The sequence below is a fragment of the Epargyreus clarus genome, unplaced genomic scaffold, assembly GCF_041222505.1.
Source record: "Epargyreus clarus isolate Ecla_fem2 unplaced genomic scaffold, WU_Ecla_fem_2.2 ptg000010l, whole genome shotgun sequence".
Lineage (NCBI taxonomy): Eukaryota > Metazoa > Arthropoda > Insecta > Lepidoptera > Hesperiidae > Epargyreus > Epargyreus clarus.
In genome coordinates this window covers 910,262-927,285 of record NW_027332218.1, presented here as the reverse complement: position 1 = coordinate 927,285, position 17,024 = coordinate 910,262, and the positions used below count along the sequence as shown (strand labels likewise).

The window sequence follows — 17,024 nt, the reverse complement described above, 5'->3', positions numbered from 1 at the left end:
CATTGCGGAATACAAAAGGCCACGGTTCATTACTTATTCAATGTGTACGGAATAAAATACTATTCGCAGCGAAAATATTGAAAATTGTGGTTCACGAACCAACTCCATTTCCTTTGAGGCTTCTGTGGAATCACACAAAGGATTTTGTATATTTAAGGAAAAAGAAAATATTTTTGTAGAGAATATCTTCTTAGGTTTCTATAGTTTGAATGTAATAGTATTACACTGCATATACAAAATATAAAATGTAACTTCATATCGATAAATTGTTAGTTTGTGTATTGTATTGCAAAGTAATTGATCTTAAAACAGTATAGGGTAGAATACTTCTTTTGAGATGTACAAAATTAGGAAAATAACGACCTTCTATTCGAATATTAGGATAAGATCATATTAAGCCGTCATATCGTGATATACAAGTATGTATCCAAATTTTTTGGGCGATGTTTTGTACAAGCTTTTGTTCTCTTCATAAAATACTAATATAATATAATAAGTTCCACCCCCACTGCCATGCCAGTCGCAGTCAGTTTCCCAAAAAATCTTTTCACCACTACATATGTTCCCTTAACGGAATTATCTGGACTAATGCTGACGTGGATTGGCTTGATGGTGTGGACAGAGGCTAAATGTGTGTAAATTATAACAGCGCCACTGGAGGAGCGGACAGCAGGCCAGCTTCTACAGGCGGCACTCCTACTGAGGAGCAGCCTGGCGGCGTCGGCAATGGTAAGGATTTTCTTGTCGATGCTAGAGACTATCCATATTATTATGCCCTTTGAAAGCAATTGTTAATTTCATATATGAGTTATTTATGCATGTAAATAGATAGAGTACAAACTTTATAGTACTGCAATTAAGGCACTTTTTAATTTAATAATAAAATATTTAAATGAATGACAATGATTTTAATGATGGCGGGAGCAGAAATATCATCAGGATTCCATATATTTACTCGCATGTTTTTACAGTGATTATAAAATTTTACATTTGCTGGAATTAGCAATTTATTGAAGTCATCATTTTTGAAAATTACTTTTCGTAGTTTACTAGTGGTAGCAGCATTAGTAGCACTTTTGTAGATATATCCACGCTGTATGTATCGAACTTCTTACATAAATTTGACATCTTCCATCGAATCATTGTTGAATCTTAAATTTACTTTGTCATATCATATGCAGTGGTGGCGTCCCTAGCGGCAATATCTTCAAGCCGCTTTCCAGTAGACATTAAATCACCATTTCTAGTAAAAGTTATAAATAAGTAGTTATTATGATTTATTATTTTATTTGTAGTTGCTATTTTTGTTATAATTTCCCATTCGCACAATTCCAGATACCCAGAGTAGAAAGTTGTTCTCGGTTGATGCTATTGAAGTTCCTGATATGCAAGAGCGTTAGTATTTTTATTTCATTTTTCGTTTATTTTTTTTGTACAGATTTGTCGAAATGACCCAGTTTTGATACATTATTAATTTGATGTCACCGAATGAGATCAAAATATATTTGAATGAGGTGGTGAATTTTGGCAAATTTGTACATCAATCGATTTTATTCGTGCATGCTATTTTATTAATGTTAAGCTGTTTTGTGTTTGTGTTGCATTGTATTCCATGTGTTTTATGAAATTTTGTAAAGGCTGACCTTTAAAATCCTGAAATATATTGTAAAGCACAAATTTATTATTAAAAAAGCTATGTAAATTGTGTGACTTGAGGGTAATAAAATATGTTACCATAAAGTAGTATTTACCATCAACTCATCCACTATTTCAAAAAGAATGATTGAGAACGTCATTTACAACTGTAAAATCTTTGTCTAGCGCTGGTTCCTGTTTCATTTCCTATTTACAGAATTCACATTCATTCCATACATCGTTGACACTTCATTCCCGGAGACTTCCGGTCTACGTTTCCGTTCTCATTCAACTACCTTCGTTAGTCGTTTGTAGGTCATCTATTAATTGCAAATATATTTTTAAAAAGGGTTTACAGGTTATATTTTTATTTTATAATCTTAGCAGTCTTTATTAAAACTAGTGTTGAAATTATAAAGCGGAAGAGATTTTGTTAAAACGCCCAAATCTCTAAAGTACGACTCGGATTTTAAAAAGTCATTTGGAATTTAAATTTAAGAATGAATTTATATTGAAGAATGTTCCAGGCGTAATTAAAGTAATTATAGTTAATCGTAATAGTAATCTATAGTAAACTTTCATCCTTTTCATAAAAGATCGATTTTCTACTTTTGTGTACAGATATTAGTAATAGGATAAAACTCCTACTAGACCTAACTTTGCTCTTCTGTTTTCGAGCTTTATTCGACTTACGTAAATCTAGTAAAGCATATGTCAATAAATGTTTACAAAATAGCACAAGTTTAAATCAGGTCTTATTAATAATTTAGTAGTAGTCCCGTAGGTACGTTTTACAATTCCTTTTTCTTTATTTGTCTTTATAAGACATTTTAGATTGCACATGAGCTATGAATTTTGTAAAGAACGTCGATGGAAGTGGCAAATATTTAAAGTAGTTCCGTTGGAGAAGCTTGAAAACGCGAATTTCTCGAGTCACACATTTTCTACGCTTGGAATCCTCGAAATATGGTCTGATGCTTTTTGAATATTAATTTACAACATTATTATGTGATATTTTTTATATTTGTGTGTGCTGTTATACTTTTGCATACTGTGCAGAAAAAAGTTATGAGACTGCCGAAGTTTTGTGAATACAGATTTATAAGCCGATTTATTGAATGCAATTCTACTAGTACATTACCTGGTCTTTGTGAATGAATCCTAATAAAGAGATGTGAGAATGTAAATTGAAGTTATGATACGTAATAAAAAATAAAGCTGTACAATATGCATAGGATTCATGCAAATCAAATACATTATGCACACAGGTGTCGGGTCGTCGATATGTAGATTGGTTTTGTTCGGATGATCCGTCGCGATCCGGTACATGTGTGTCCAATTTCATATTTGCCGTGAGCTCGCTCTCTGCATCATTTATTGGTCTTTTGTCACGTACGGTTTGTATATTTTTAAATAGACCGATTGTACTTTTAATAAAAGTTTCAGTAACGTTTGACGAGTTATCTATGTCAGTATTGTTATTTCCTTTATTTAGCCATATCGTAATATGTAATTGTCATTTTAATTAAATTATTACTGCGATATTTTTTCAATAAATCGATAAAACAAGAATAAATGAGGAAGCAAAACGAAGGTTATATGCGGCGTTACAAATTGGTCCATGTGATATTGTGACCTGTGATCAACTTCAAGTAGGCTTTCCATCTAGTTTAATATTAGTGGCAGAGGTTCATGTGCCGCAAGACAACTTGATGCTAGGGGAATTGCATGTTCTTTTGTAACTTCAAATAATTTTCGAAGTGTCAAAATAAAATATGTCAGTCATCAACTAACTCTCCCTCCCATAATCGTCTCAACAGTGACAACCAAAGCGGTGGCTGGTGCGAAGTCTCTGGGCAACTTCCTGTACTCCGCCGTGAACAAGGCTGGCGCGAAGGTCAGCGAGGCCGGAGCCAAGATCAAGAAGACCGTCGAGGAGAACGTGAGTACCGTAGAATTGAGTGAATGGGTGATTGATTAATGATTGAGAAATTGATTAAGGTTTGAGTGAAATTGAGTAAGATTGATAAGCAAATGCGTTCGATTGGACTTGAGTGCTTTGAAGAGTACTTTTGAATTAACTGACGAGTAATCAATTCGTAAAGTGAAAAGGTGTGCTATTACGTAATTGGTTAGATAATTAAGTATGACAGGGAGTATCGATTGGAGTAGTACGTAACAATAATGTAGATTTTGGAATTCCAGGTTACATTAGTAGAAATAGAAAAGTATATGCTAGAAGATGCAATTTTTAATCTACATGAAGTTAGAATTGAATATGAAAAACATTGCGTTAACGTAATTTTAATTCATAATTAAGTTAGATTTCTTGTATATTTAGAAGAGGAAATTTAAAGATATTTTCCTTTGACATAAATTCTTTTTTCTTTTTATCTAATAAACGTTTAATAAAGAAGAAACGAAAACTTTATGCGGACTTAGCTGGCTGTCTGTGTTGTTCTTCAGACGAAATAATTGGATTATTTCTGTTAACAAAGGCGATTCTTTATTTTAAGTAACTCATGAAGGTTCATTTGTATTTGCTATTACGAGTAACCATTCATATACTAAAAATATATGGTAGGATCACATGATCGTAAGGATTTAATCATTTTAAAAATAGTGATAGTGTTATAAAAATACTTTTCAATATTTTTATTAGCAAATTTTGAATTGTACTGGCGTCGAATCCGGCGTGGGATGCTGTCTATAAAAGCACTGGGCTATTCTTGTAAGGAGTTTAATTATTACAGGAGATACGAATTTCTTTGAAATATTCCAGGCACCTTAAACTTTAAATAAACACAAAGAGAAACTTCTGGCAAACGAAACTGACATTTAGATAGAATTTACTGACAAGAAAAAGAAGCTAGAAATCTTTGCACTAGAAGAAAGTTTTAATAACAAAAGCACTAAGTTTTCCTAAGCTTGTTACTAAAGATATATTCTTCCAAAGAAACTTGTTTGCTGCGAGGGAAGTTTCGAATTTCACGTGCGAGGAGTCTTCCTTTGAAACTACATATTTTGCGTTTCTAGAATGTGTAAAGTTTTGCACATGCAATTTCGTAGCTCCACAACGCTTGTAAAATATACGAGGAAGTCTTGAGTATTCTAGAATATGGTTCGGGTAGCAAAATAACAAGCGTAGCATCGAATTCCGCTACTGTGTATTACAATCATTAGTTGGTATACACAACTTTAAAGATTGGAAAGTTCTTTATGCATCATGCGCTTAGTTTACAAACCTAAGAGCAAAGTTGTCTCAAGCATTTTTAAGATTTTGATCTTTTTTGCGTTTATTGTTGTTTATAAGCCGAATTACTTTTTGCTGAGGATAAGAAACAGTCTTCGCACAAAAACAATTAACAGTGGCATTCTCATTTTCGAATTCAATTTTGCTTCAACGATTTTAACCAACTTTTTAATTTACCACTTCACTCTACCAACAGACGTAGCTCCGTTGGTATTTCACCAAATTCAATACGAAAAGCAATTCACCGATTGTAAGTTCCAGACTCTGCGTACTCATCCTCTAGTTTACTCGTATTTCCAGAATGTTAGTTTGCTGATGCAATTTTGCACAGTCGTGTACATTACGGAGTGGAATTTTCTCTAACGTTAGCAATGTTGTAACGTTGGATTAGGATTGTGAGCAGTTTGTAGAATTGAGTGGAATGTATTGTGTTGGAATACACTTTATTTTGGACGGTTGTAAAGGACAAAGGAGAAGGAACCTTTTAAAATATGTGAAAGCTCTCATACTCTTTTTTGACTCTTGTGTTTGTTAAGATATCTACAAGCATTTAAATGAATTATAGGCTAATGCATCGGTCATCACTCGTATAAGAAGCCTTTAAGGTTGGTTGATAACCTTTCAATGAGAAATATTATATTAACCAACTTTTATTTTGCCCCTCCCCATTTCCACTTGGTTCTAGAATTGTGATGTAAGAATATCTTTAAGTAAAATATTACCAAGATTTCTGCTACTTCCAGTTACAGTCCTCGACAGAACAAATAACTTCATTACAAAAGGCACTCAGCGAGGCTGTATTGATCGTAAGATTTTATTATTGGCTCCGTCGAGAGACGTTGACAAATGGCGGATATAAAACAGAAAGCCCTAGAAGTCTCATTCTTCGATAGTATAAGTCAACTTAATATAGAGGAATTACCTGGCTGGAACGATATCAGGTACTTGAAATGGATGCTGTATATACCCAAAATATATTTCTTGTATGCTCTTAATATTGGTTTTGTGATATTTTTTGATATGTCTTGCATATTGATGACAAATTATGTATTTTGCCTAACGAAAATTATATGATAGGAATAAATTGACATCGTTTAGGACGCCTTTCTTGTCGTGCGTGTTTACGCCCCCACGCGCGTCTAGCCCCACGCGTGTCACTTATATTTACAAGATAGTAATGCTATAGCTAGGCTATGTATAGGCTTAGAAAATTATGGTCATTTTGTAAGATCAGAAGTCGTATACCAAAATGTATAGATTTTAGGAAAAGTGGGTTGTTTTTTTTATATAATATAGGAGTAGCAGACGAGCATACAGTCCACCTGATGGTACTTACCATCAGGTGGACTGTATGCTCGTCTGCAGTGACTACTGCCGCCCATGGACATCTGTAATCAACCCCAGATAGAATATTCCTACCTTAGGTCGGCCAGATGCGCCGCTACCCCTGAGGTCTAAGCTGGAACGCCTCGGAAAAGTCTGTCTCCCTTACCACCCTTTAAACCAGAACACAGCAGCGCTTGACACTGTTGTTATAACAGAAATAGGTGTGGCGGTGGTGCCGCCGGAGTCGAACCACAAAGGGTTCTACCACTTTCATAATTTATAAGGTTGTATTATAAGAATGCGAATAAATAAACTCCTGAAACAATATAGGCATTTATGTATTTGTATTTATATGTTCAAGACGTTCCTCCGTTCTAACGCATTTATTGTGGTCGGGGAAACTAAAACAAGCGATAACTTAGTTACCGAGAGCACTCAACGGGCATGTTGAACGTTAGATTTTATTAGCGGCTCGACGCGGCAGTATGCCCTAGTGGGTAGCTGTAACAAATTATAGATCTATCCACTCCATTACAATGAAGTCTTCATGTTATTTTTTATTAAAAATACTCACTTTTTTATTGATTTCATATATTCGTAATGTCTGTGTTGTTGTGGGTCTACGGAAAATCAGAGGAACAACGACGAATCTTCATGAACGATTATAATATTGCAATATCATTGTGACGTGTAATTTCTGTTCTCTAAACTAATCTATTGTCATTTATATTTTAAACAATGTCAGTTAATTATTTCGTTCCTTAGCTCATCCTACAAAATGAAAACAAATACGGGATTCTTCTGAGCAAGAGTTACGGTAAACAATATTTTCTGCTTTTAGGCTGAAACGTCTCTAGCAATTAGCACAACACAATAAGAGCGCGCCGTAATGTGTTTATCAACGTCCGAAAAGAAAACAGCAATAACTTGATTAGAGCGAGCACTCAGCGTGACTCAACGTCCGTTAGATTTTATTAGTGACTTGGAAGTTGGGTCGGTGGCTAAGTGGGACCCGGGTGGGAGACCTGGAGTTGTAAAGAGGGATATTAATTAACTTCCGTGAGGGTCGAATTGGGTCGAATACCTAACTTGTCGAATTCCGTACACTTTGGCTTTCGTATTGGTTAAGGATTTTGAAAGTCGTGCTAATTTTATAAAAGTTAGTGTATCTTTTCTATTTAATACCTCTTAAATTTGTTCAAATTCTGTACTGTGATCGCGAAATCCTCAAGGTTTTCTATCCGTGCATTAGGAAATACCTTAAATAATGATTTTATTTACATAAGATGATGCTTTGAAACGAAAATCGAAAAATTTGGGAATAGATTTTTTTCCAAATGTTCAATTATTAATCGGATGTTTATACTTCGTCTTAGATTAATTCATGATCGTTACCTAATACCTTCAAGGTACAAAAGGAAGATCAATAATATTTTCATCCTCGTTATTTATAGCGTAAGAACTCTACACTCGTACTCTTTATTCTCACATTCGTTACTCTTGAAATCCTACAAGATTGCGAAACAGAAGGCTTAAAAGTTACAAGGAAACATTTTTAAATAACGACTTTCCGAGGAGCTTTCCGCGAGCTTGTAACTTGTTTCAAGAGCTTACAAAAAGAATATTATTTTGTCTTAACTTCACTTTTTCAATACATTTATTATTTGCCTTGCCTTGTCGATATGGAAATGAACTCCTGATCTTATACTTTATGTTTCCTATATTGTATGTTATGTGAGTGCCAAGTTTTCTGATGAAAGCTCAGTATTATTTTGCTGTATTCCTCATGTTTTAATAAAAGACTAATTGTATTGCCTCGTCATTACCTTGCTAAATGTCACTGTAGGCTTTGTCTCCATATTCCGCCCTTCTATGAATTACTATTTCATAACTTCTTTATGTATATATAGGTTTAGTCATGAAAGTGATAACAAAGTTACAATCAACGATTGGGATAGCCAAAACTTTGTTCCTTTCATCATCTCCCAAAGTTCAAGTTATCTTAGTTTTATCTGTCTTCGCTACGGGCTTGATTGCTTTCGCTTCGTGACAATTTGAGTTATCTTAAGATCAGATCATGTTCAACTTTATGGACGCTAATCTTGCATAAGGAATACGTAAGATATTGGTAGAAAGTGATAAATGTTTGAGCACTGACGCTTAGTTTACATGACTCACCTGCTGGCAAAGCTCCAACCTTAGAATTTGGGGCGAACTATAAAGGGATGAAAGTAATGTCGAATTTGTATGTTGATGGTAATTTTGGGAAGAATCCTACATAAAAAATATTATAGATCAATCTTTTGTAAATAGCTTTATCTAGTAATTTGTAGGCTAGGGAAAATGAGTAAGCTATTTTTTGGATCATGGATCTACTTTGTCTCTACTTGGCAGTGCTCCAACATTGGAATTTGGGGCTGACTGTAATGCGACTTGGGGTTAAACTATGTAGAAATCGCTTCGTGGTTTAGTGCGAATTGTACTCCACCACATGTCATGACTCTGCAGAATTCAAGATGTGTGCGGAATATTAATGTCGATCGATAAGTGAATCTGCTGATTTGTCAAATTTATGATGGCGGTATTTTTGACATTTGACCATGTAATATTTGCGACATGTTTTAAATATTGTTGATAAGTAAATCCGTCACAAACAAAGTGTATGATTTTGGTAATTTTATTGTAATATATAGTACTTAACGGTAATTTACACTGTTATATGTAAGGACATACACATATAGTAATTGTGTATTACCATTCAGTTCTGCTATAAGTCTACAATGATAAATATTCTATATATGTATATATTTTAATGCTTGTTTTTAATATTAGTAGCAAAGGTATTAAATGGTCTGCCGTCTATGGATGTTTGTGTGACGATGTCGCCGCTGCAGTAGAGCCAAGAATAGTTCCACAACTATATTGACAGTAGATATTGAATTTCTGATGAACTTTCTGCCAGCTACATAGTTATAGTTGGCGGGGGTATTAATGTGAAAAGTCAAAGGTTACGCTCCAGATAAAATGACTCTATATTGGAACTCTGTAACTAACTTGGGAACTTTTTATCATGAAACAGGATATATATATGGAAACTATTTTCAGTTCTTGTTAGATACCGGGTATTATTTTCTGGAATTATCAATAACAAATACTTTTTGATACGCACGGAAATAAAATTGAATTCTCTCTAATTTATGCTGATATATACAAAGAGTTACGTTTGTCTGAGGGGTCTATTTGTGTGAAACAATTTTGAAGGATTTTTAATAAACGAGGAGTTGCTAAAGATTGACATTGTAGTTCAGTTTTACTGAAAACATTCGGGTCATTGCGATAAACTAATTAGATATTGCGAGTAGTGCATCTACAAACTTGCAGCGTATGTTACAAAACATTCGATTAATTCGAGCTTAATGTATCCAGAGTTCGATTTATCGAAGTTAGAACCAAAATTCATTACGCTCATACTAACATCCTGTTTGCAAGTTCCACAAAGAGCCGCTAAATCCAATAACCGCAGCTTCCACTAGTGCTCCAGTGGATTTTACTTCTCTCAAAGGATTTTAAACGTAATACCCGCAGCGAGACGTCCCATGTTCCCCGTGCAGCATTACCCCGTGCAGAGCAACTGATTAGCTCTCAATGTTCGTTTAATGGAGCTCTATTGAGTTTCAGTGCGTGCTGGGAGCTATTAGGATCGAGTTTCTAGTTTAATGGGTTTTTCGTTTCAGCCGTGAGTGTTTAGTTATGTTTTTGCTTTTTAAGCTTTAGTTTGGTAAACTTTTTTTGCAGTTACGTTTGCTTTTAGTACTAATCGGCTGTAATCGTCCATAATTCAATTAAACGAGCGAATGAAGATGTTTTTTCAATTCTTTCTGGAATCTGAAATATAAATAGGTGCACATAAGCAGACAAACGAAAAGTTGATTACCTATTTTATCTTTACCTATGCATTACATGGATTCCAGAGATACAGTAAGAAGATGTAAAAAGGCTGACTAATAAGCATTGGGTCCTTCTGAAAAAAAAAACATCTAGAAATTTGGTATAAAAAATACTTGATAGAAGTTTCGTTAAGATTAAATTGCACATTCGCTTAGAAGTTAAATAGTTATTGTTACTGCTGCTTCTAAATGATGATCAATGGGTGTTTCCACCGTCATTCACAGATACAGGAGATATCTCAACGAGAGGCACCAATATCCCTGACCTGAGCTATCGCATTGACCCAGTTTTCCTCTCCCCTTAACTTTCAACCGATCTATAAACGCTTTTTGATTTTTGCGATGATCCGAAGAGGGGATGTCGTTTGATCGCCTTTACATTCAAAATCATTTTTAATAGCAATTTTTAGCGTGAATGCAGTTCATCTGATCAAAATAAATTTAATCAGACATAGGTTATTCTGTTAGGATGTTTGAATCCTTTGATCAAATCCTGAAATCCTGTGAAAGAAACCACATTCCTAGGAGTTACTTATATGAAAATACATACGTGTAAGTCCGATTGTCACAAAATTAGAAGAAAAAGCAATTATCGGGGTTTTATAGATCCGGTTACTTCCATGTTGTGTTCACAATTCGAATATGACTGATATGTGCACATTGAACAAAACATGGCAGTTCAAATGTGTTTCCAGTTAATGGGTCACGACCATTGTGACCTGTATAGGCAACGAATTGACCCAATTTTTATCAGTGACCCTTCAAGATTAATGGCTCATCATAAATCTTTTGTCCCCTTCATGCAATGATACGTATGTGATTACATGAATACTGTTAATCAATAATGAATCGTGACATTTCCGTGAATTTCATTTATCGAGTAGGTTTCTCATCTTTAGTGATTTTGCGCTCTTTAATGGTGACAGAAACCTGCTCACTTTTAATAGTTTTAATTCTCATTGCATTTGCTTTTTTAAAGTTCGTCTTTTAACTAATTAAAAAACAATAAGTATAGATTATTGCTTGATATTTGAAATTCAGCTCCACGGTCGCTTCGACCTGTATAGCTATCGCATTGACCTATTTTAGTCCGCTGCTGACCTTTAGGTCTAAGCGTTTTCATTTTCAGTTGTAGGGTAATTTATATGAGTTTTTAGAGCTTTAGTTACTTTGTTTTTGCTATTAGAGAACTATGTTTGGTACGTTGGAATTCGTTGGTTAATTGTTAGTGGTGTGGCGGAAGAACTACCAGATTGAAATCATTATATCTAATGGAAGGATGATCGAAAATAAATAGGCTCGGAATAAATCATATAGCTTCTTGCAAAGAGGAACAAAAAGCTTATTTGTCCAGTGACGTCACATTCCATAGAATAAGTAGAAATTACATAAGAGGAAAGTAAATAATGGTCAGATGAGGAGATCACGGGGTTTACTTACGTTCAGCAGAAAAGGTGGAAGAGTCAATAAAGCTATTTTTAATGATGATAGAAGTACCGATAATAATTTACCTACAGTGAAGAAGCCGTTATAATATTATAAATAATAAGTATGTGACTATTGAACACTATGCAGATCTCGCAAATCGCCGCAATCAATACAATCGATTCCGATGATGTGATATCGTCGCCATATTGTATTGTTTCAGCAAAACCGATTGGGGCCGAACAAGCCGATTACTGCCACGTTATCGATTACGTACATTTCAACAGGGAGGTAGCATTGAGGGTTGTGTGACACGAAATCCATCTTACTACATTTTGCATTGTGTGATGTGGGCCTCGTATAGCGTCATTCTTTGTCTTTCTGGGCGAATTAAGAAGCGATAAAGGAATTTAATATAGACAGGCAGCAGAATCTCTCTACAAAGTTATAGATTTACTGCGGTCACCAAAAAGCACAACCCAGCACGGTGACTCTAGTAAAACTACCTTTCTGAGACATTGAAGCATCCAAAAGGCTTGGTAAGTATTAGGGCGGTATATGACCAGTGCTTATTTTATTAACTAAAGTAAATCCGTTATATGTCTTATCAAAAACTACTTGTTTAATTTAATTTGCCCGGTTGGGACGGCTCTCGAAACTTCAAAACTTGAGTGAAGGTCCTGATGGCATCTGTAAAGTGTATATAGTTCGCGATTTAATCTCTAAATATGTTTACATTGTACATTAGTATGCTGGTGAAATGTACCACATCATTAGGCTAGCGCGCATTATTCGGAAAAATGTAATCCCCACGTAATATGAACATAATCCAGGCTCATACATCATGCAAAAGGCACCGCGTAAATATTTCATTCGTCGCACGTCATCGCATACACGGCTTGATGGATTCCTTATCACGCGTAACTTTTTTTCTATATGGTCTTTCCTTTAATGGTCTATTTATTTATATCAGCCTGCAAGTATACTGCTGTTGCTACTGATTAAAATCAGGTAATTCTTTTCCATTCTATCTTACTTCCTGCTAGAGTTGTCTTTCTTTTACAAAATCATAATTATAAAATTTTGTTATTTCACCTACTGGACCATATATTATCTTCCGTTTTTTGATTTAGTTTTCAGTTCCTTTTTGATATCCACGCTACTCTATACGATTTCTGTCTATATGACTAACATCCTTTTAAAGCCTTGCCTTATTTGGCTACCCTGGCAAATAAAAATAATAATGTTTCAAAAGTGTATCGATCAATTCTTTATATATCAGAACAGTACATTTACTTGCGAAAGCCCTGAAAAATATTTATTACACGTCAATGGCTGCTAGTTTGATGGATGCCTTATCTTTCGCTCACAGACGCAGCGGCGCCCCCATAGACTCATCTTATTTTGAGCTTTGGTTCTTACGCAGTATGGTTTACTAAAGTTTCGGTTATGTATTACTCGTACTTTGCCATAACCGTTTGAGAGTCTTCAAATTATTCTACCGAGAAAGAAATGCCTATGAATTGACATAAAATACAAGCCTTGCTACGAGACAAACAGTGTAAAAGAACCCATTTGCAATTTACATCACGACCGTCGAAGCTCCAAGTTCATAGTCCAAAGGCAGCGAGAGCAAATGTTTCTTTTATCTCCGACCATTAGGGCTTCCGTAAATGAATTATTAAAGAGGCATCCCGAAAAAGTGGAATGTGGTAATTGCCTTATTATTTTAATTTCCGCCCCTCCCCCTCCCCTCTCCCCACAGTTGCCGTCATTAATTCTCGTAATGCGGGAGTAAAACAAATGTCCCCGAGCTTCGTTTACCGTTCCGAATATTAATGCACCGTGTAATTTTGTCTGGTGCTCCAGAAACATTGGTGATTTGCTTAATTATCTGGCGCAGTGATAAAATTGTGGTGTTTGCTTGAACCACTGCGTAGTTTCGGTATTGTTATTTGTTTGTAGATGTCGAAATCCATCGAAGTCCAGAAAACTTGTAATCTACATACTTGTTTAAATAAAGGATTTTTGATTTTGATTTGATTTGAAATCCAACCACTAAACAAGTGCAATCATCAAACCATCGCAATTACTCGTAGCTCCATTAGTTGGATTTTCAAGTTTTATTTCAAATAAAGTCAGCACATAACACTATCCTCTATCGTGAGAAATGCGATGTTTAAGTTTGTGGTTCGAGTTAAAGCTTCATTAACATTTATTATGCCCATTCATTCTCATTTTAGAAATAGATTTCTTGAGAGTTTTATGTAACACTTTGCGCTGGGGGCTTTAAGGATAACTTGTAAAATTGAAAACCTGTAAAGTCCTGGCAAGAGATAACCATAGTGAACAAAATAGTACTAATTTCGTTTTAACGGTGTTATGACGTTTACAACTACACACATTTTAACTACAGTCGCATTAAATGGTAAGCTTGACTTCATTCATACTGTGAGTGGAATAAGCGGATTATCAGGAACTAATTATGCATATTTCGTGTTACCTAAACGGCTTATCGGCTTTGTGGAGCGTCGTAATGGATTATATTGGAAGGTCGGGGCGGAGTTGTAAGGTCACTTTAAATATCATCTACAAATACATAGCACTTCTTTTAATACCTTTTAATAATGCAAGCCTATACTTCGTTTCCACGATATCTTGTATTGCTTTGTTTGAAGTCTTCAGAGTAGTTTCCTTTGCTACTCAAATGTAAATAGTTTGAGATTGAGACTATTGTAGTATTTCAGTATTAAATACATCTCCTCTAAGTTTATCATTTCTACGATATGCAAATTAACTATTTAAGCTCTATCGAGTTTATTGCGGACTCGTGGAGCTTATTTAACTTTACTGATTATTCGAAGCAAACACTTGAAAATTCAATATTGGAGGCATCCTTAAATAAATTCCACTTCCATACCGTACGGATAATCCGGACGCTCGGGGAATTCACTAAAATAAAGTCAATGACGACGTTCGTGACTGGAATATGATGGCTGTCCTGTATTCTATGGATCGTTAAACAGGTCAAATGCTCTCTTAAAATCAGGATCGCAAAGGGACTTTATGTAACGGACGATGGCTATTTTTAAAACCCTTTTTGTTGTAAATGTAAGTTTTATGTTAAAATATTTCTGCTTCGAGTTTTATGGGTTTTCTTCTTGTATGATTTTCCGCGCAGGAATTCTAAGTATTTTTGAGGTAGAAGCGTGGAAATTTCATATACTGTTAGAGTAATTATGTTATATAGGTGTCGTGAAATTTTATTGCTAGCAATATCGTAAGCCTTGATATTGGACAATAAAATACACTCGGGCTTCGGATATTATGAGGAAATTTTGGTTTACCATCAAGAATATGGTTTTTAATATTTTATTCTGTTAGAAATGAAGGTATTGTTTTGAAATTGTTATCACGTACTTCAATATTTACTCTCGCTTACATTATTTCATATTCCAGCGTAACACATTAAAGAGGTCGAAAGCTCCCTGGAAGCCTGAATGTCATCCAGGTTACGTAATGGATAAAATTTCATACTTTGACTCTGAATTCTCTTTTCTCCAGCGTATACTAAAATATATATGAAACTCCAGTTGCGAAGCTTTTAGGGTCACGCGGAGTACTTTATTATTAGTGTATGCCTCTTAGGACACCTGTTTCAGCTACGCTTTTCATGTCTACCAGATTAAACATTCATATGAAATTAGAAAAGTTTAGGGCAAGGGATATTTTTAGATACAAGTTAAAGTAAACCTTGATGACCTATGAAGAATGTTTTATCATTAAACTCTTATTGTTGTTCTACTGCTTGGTCAAGTTCTTAAAACGAAAAGTATTTTGGCCATTGTTTGCCATTTTTTCCAGATTCGCATTGATATGTAAAAAATCTAAATACGTTATAGAGAATTATGCAACAGGACATTATTTAGTTCATTTTTCCATAAATTATACTGAATATCTCATTGCTGTCAATAATTATCAGTTTTACAACTTCAAGTGGTATCATACGACTAATTTCGTTTCAATTTAACGTCAGTTTGTCTAAGCAAATATTTATTATTATTGTTAAGATAAATCTAAGCAGAAGTCTCTTTTCATAATGAGAACGGATAAAACCCACAGGCAGGTTATATCAATTTCATTATCACTGTAATATTTCTAATATCCTTTACAGCGTAGGAGGTGCGTTAGGCCCTTCCACGGGTTATGCAGATAATCCCTTGAGACGCGAATTGATGAAATTTTCAGTAACAGGGCTTCATGAATTTTAATCATGTGGGATATGCGCTTTGTTGTTGAAAATTAGATTGTATGATAATATCTCGTTACCTATGTTGTGGGCGTGTAATAAGTTTTCTTCCATATAATGCAAGAGATTCTGGCTGTGTTAGATCACTGTAAATTTCAGAAATGAGATACCGTTCCTGTCATACAGATCATTTTTTAAAGTAATAATTTATTTAGTGGAACACTAAACATAAAGGTAATGAATGGCTCCTAATAAAAAAATAATAAATTCCATCTGGATATGACAGACACATCAGTATCATACAGATACTGATGTTTCAAATGTAGCAAATGTAATTATTAATTAAAATGAAGCCAAATTTGTCTAATGTTTAAATTGACTGCTGAACTTAATTCTTTATATTCCCATTTTCTTCAAACTTTTCCTTAGTCTTCCAAAGGCATACTGATAAACGAAATAACCAAAATTGTTCACCAAAATGTCATTCCGGCAAGATTCCTGCGGAAGTGTAATTTGTCGAAGATTCAATTCCTTCAGTTGATTGTCGACCGCTTTCAGGAATCCGTGGCGTGGAGAAAAATGTGTTACGATATTTTGTGCCGATTGTGAATGTAACCATTCGAGTTCCACCGCCCCGGGAGGTAATAACTTGCGTCCGGGTCGAGATCATTTGTCAAGATTGCGATATGCTTCGTTGGCAGTATTTTGTCGTTGTTGGAGTTTATTTGGAGGCAAGTGTACGCTTTTAGATGGAAATCTGGGTGTAAATGTAAGAAAGATACGTTTGGAATTTTGCTTGCTGGCTGTTCGTCAGAAAAGGTCGAGTGTCCTTTTCTCCTTACATCGAGTTCTGCAACGTTTTCGAAATATTTAATATCATAAGCAATCTATTCTTTTACAGCTTTGCTGACATTTCTCTTTCGAGTCTCCACTTAAGAAAGGTACGGGATATACGTCCCTAATTATTTGCAAATTAGTATCTTTCAACACGCTGGATAACATTTTTGACATTATTTTCAGATATGTAAGTGTCTCCTTTGAAAACCTACGTTCAAGCACTTCATTTCGAAAAAAATGAATTAACCAACGTAAGAATTGGGAATAGCAATCTTTTAGCCCGACTTTTAATAAATATTCCCCTTAACTCTTTGTTCCTTGCGCAAAGTAATGAAAATAGTAACATTCTGGC

General features: G+C 34.8%; 1 protein-coding gene across 7 annotated transcripts in view; it reads left to right on the top strand.

Annotated features, from left to right (window-relative positions):
* Positions 1 to 17,024, top strand: part of Sap47 (Synapse-associated protein 47kD) — a 58,797-nt gene that overhangs the window by 5,503 nt on the left and 36,270 nt on the right. For 5 of the 7 annotated variants that reach the window (XM_073076988.1, XM_073076985.1, XM_073076984.1 and 2 more), the window contains exons 3-5: positions 650 to 729; positions 1,336 to 1,395; positions 3,456 to 3,577. In XM_073076988.1, coding sequence (XP_072933089.1) covers positions 650 to 729; positions 1,336 to 1,395; positions 3,456 to 3,577 — 262 coding nt within the window. The remainder of the gene's footprint in view (positions 1 to 649; positions 730 to 1,335; positions 1,396 to 3,455; positions 3,578 to 17,024) is intronic. The other 2 variants (XM_073076987.1, XM_073076986.1) reach the window with 1 other exon arrangement.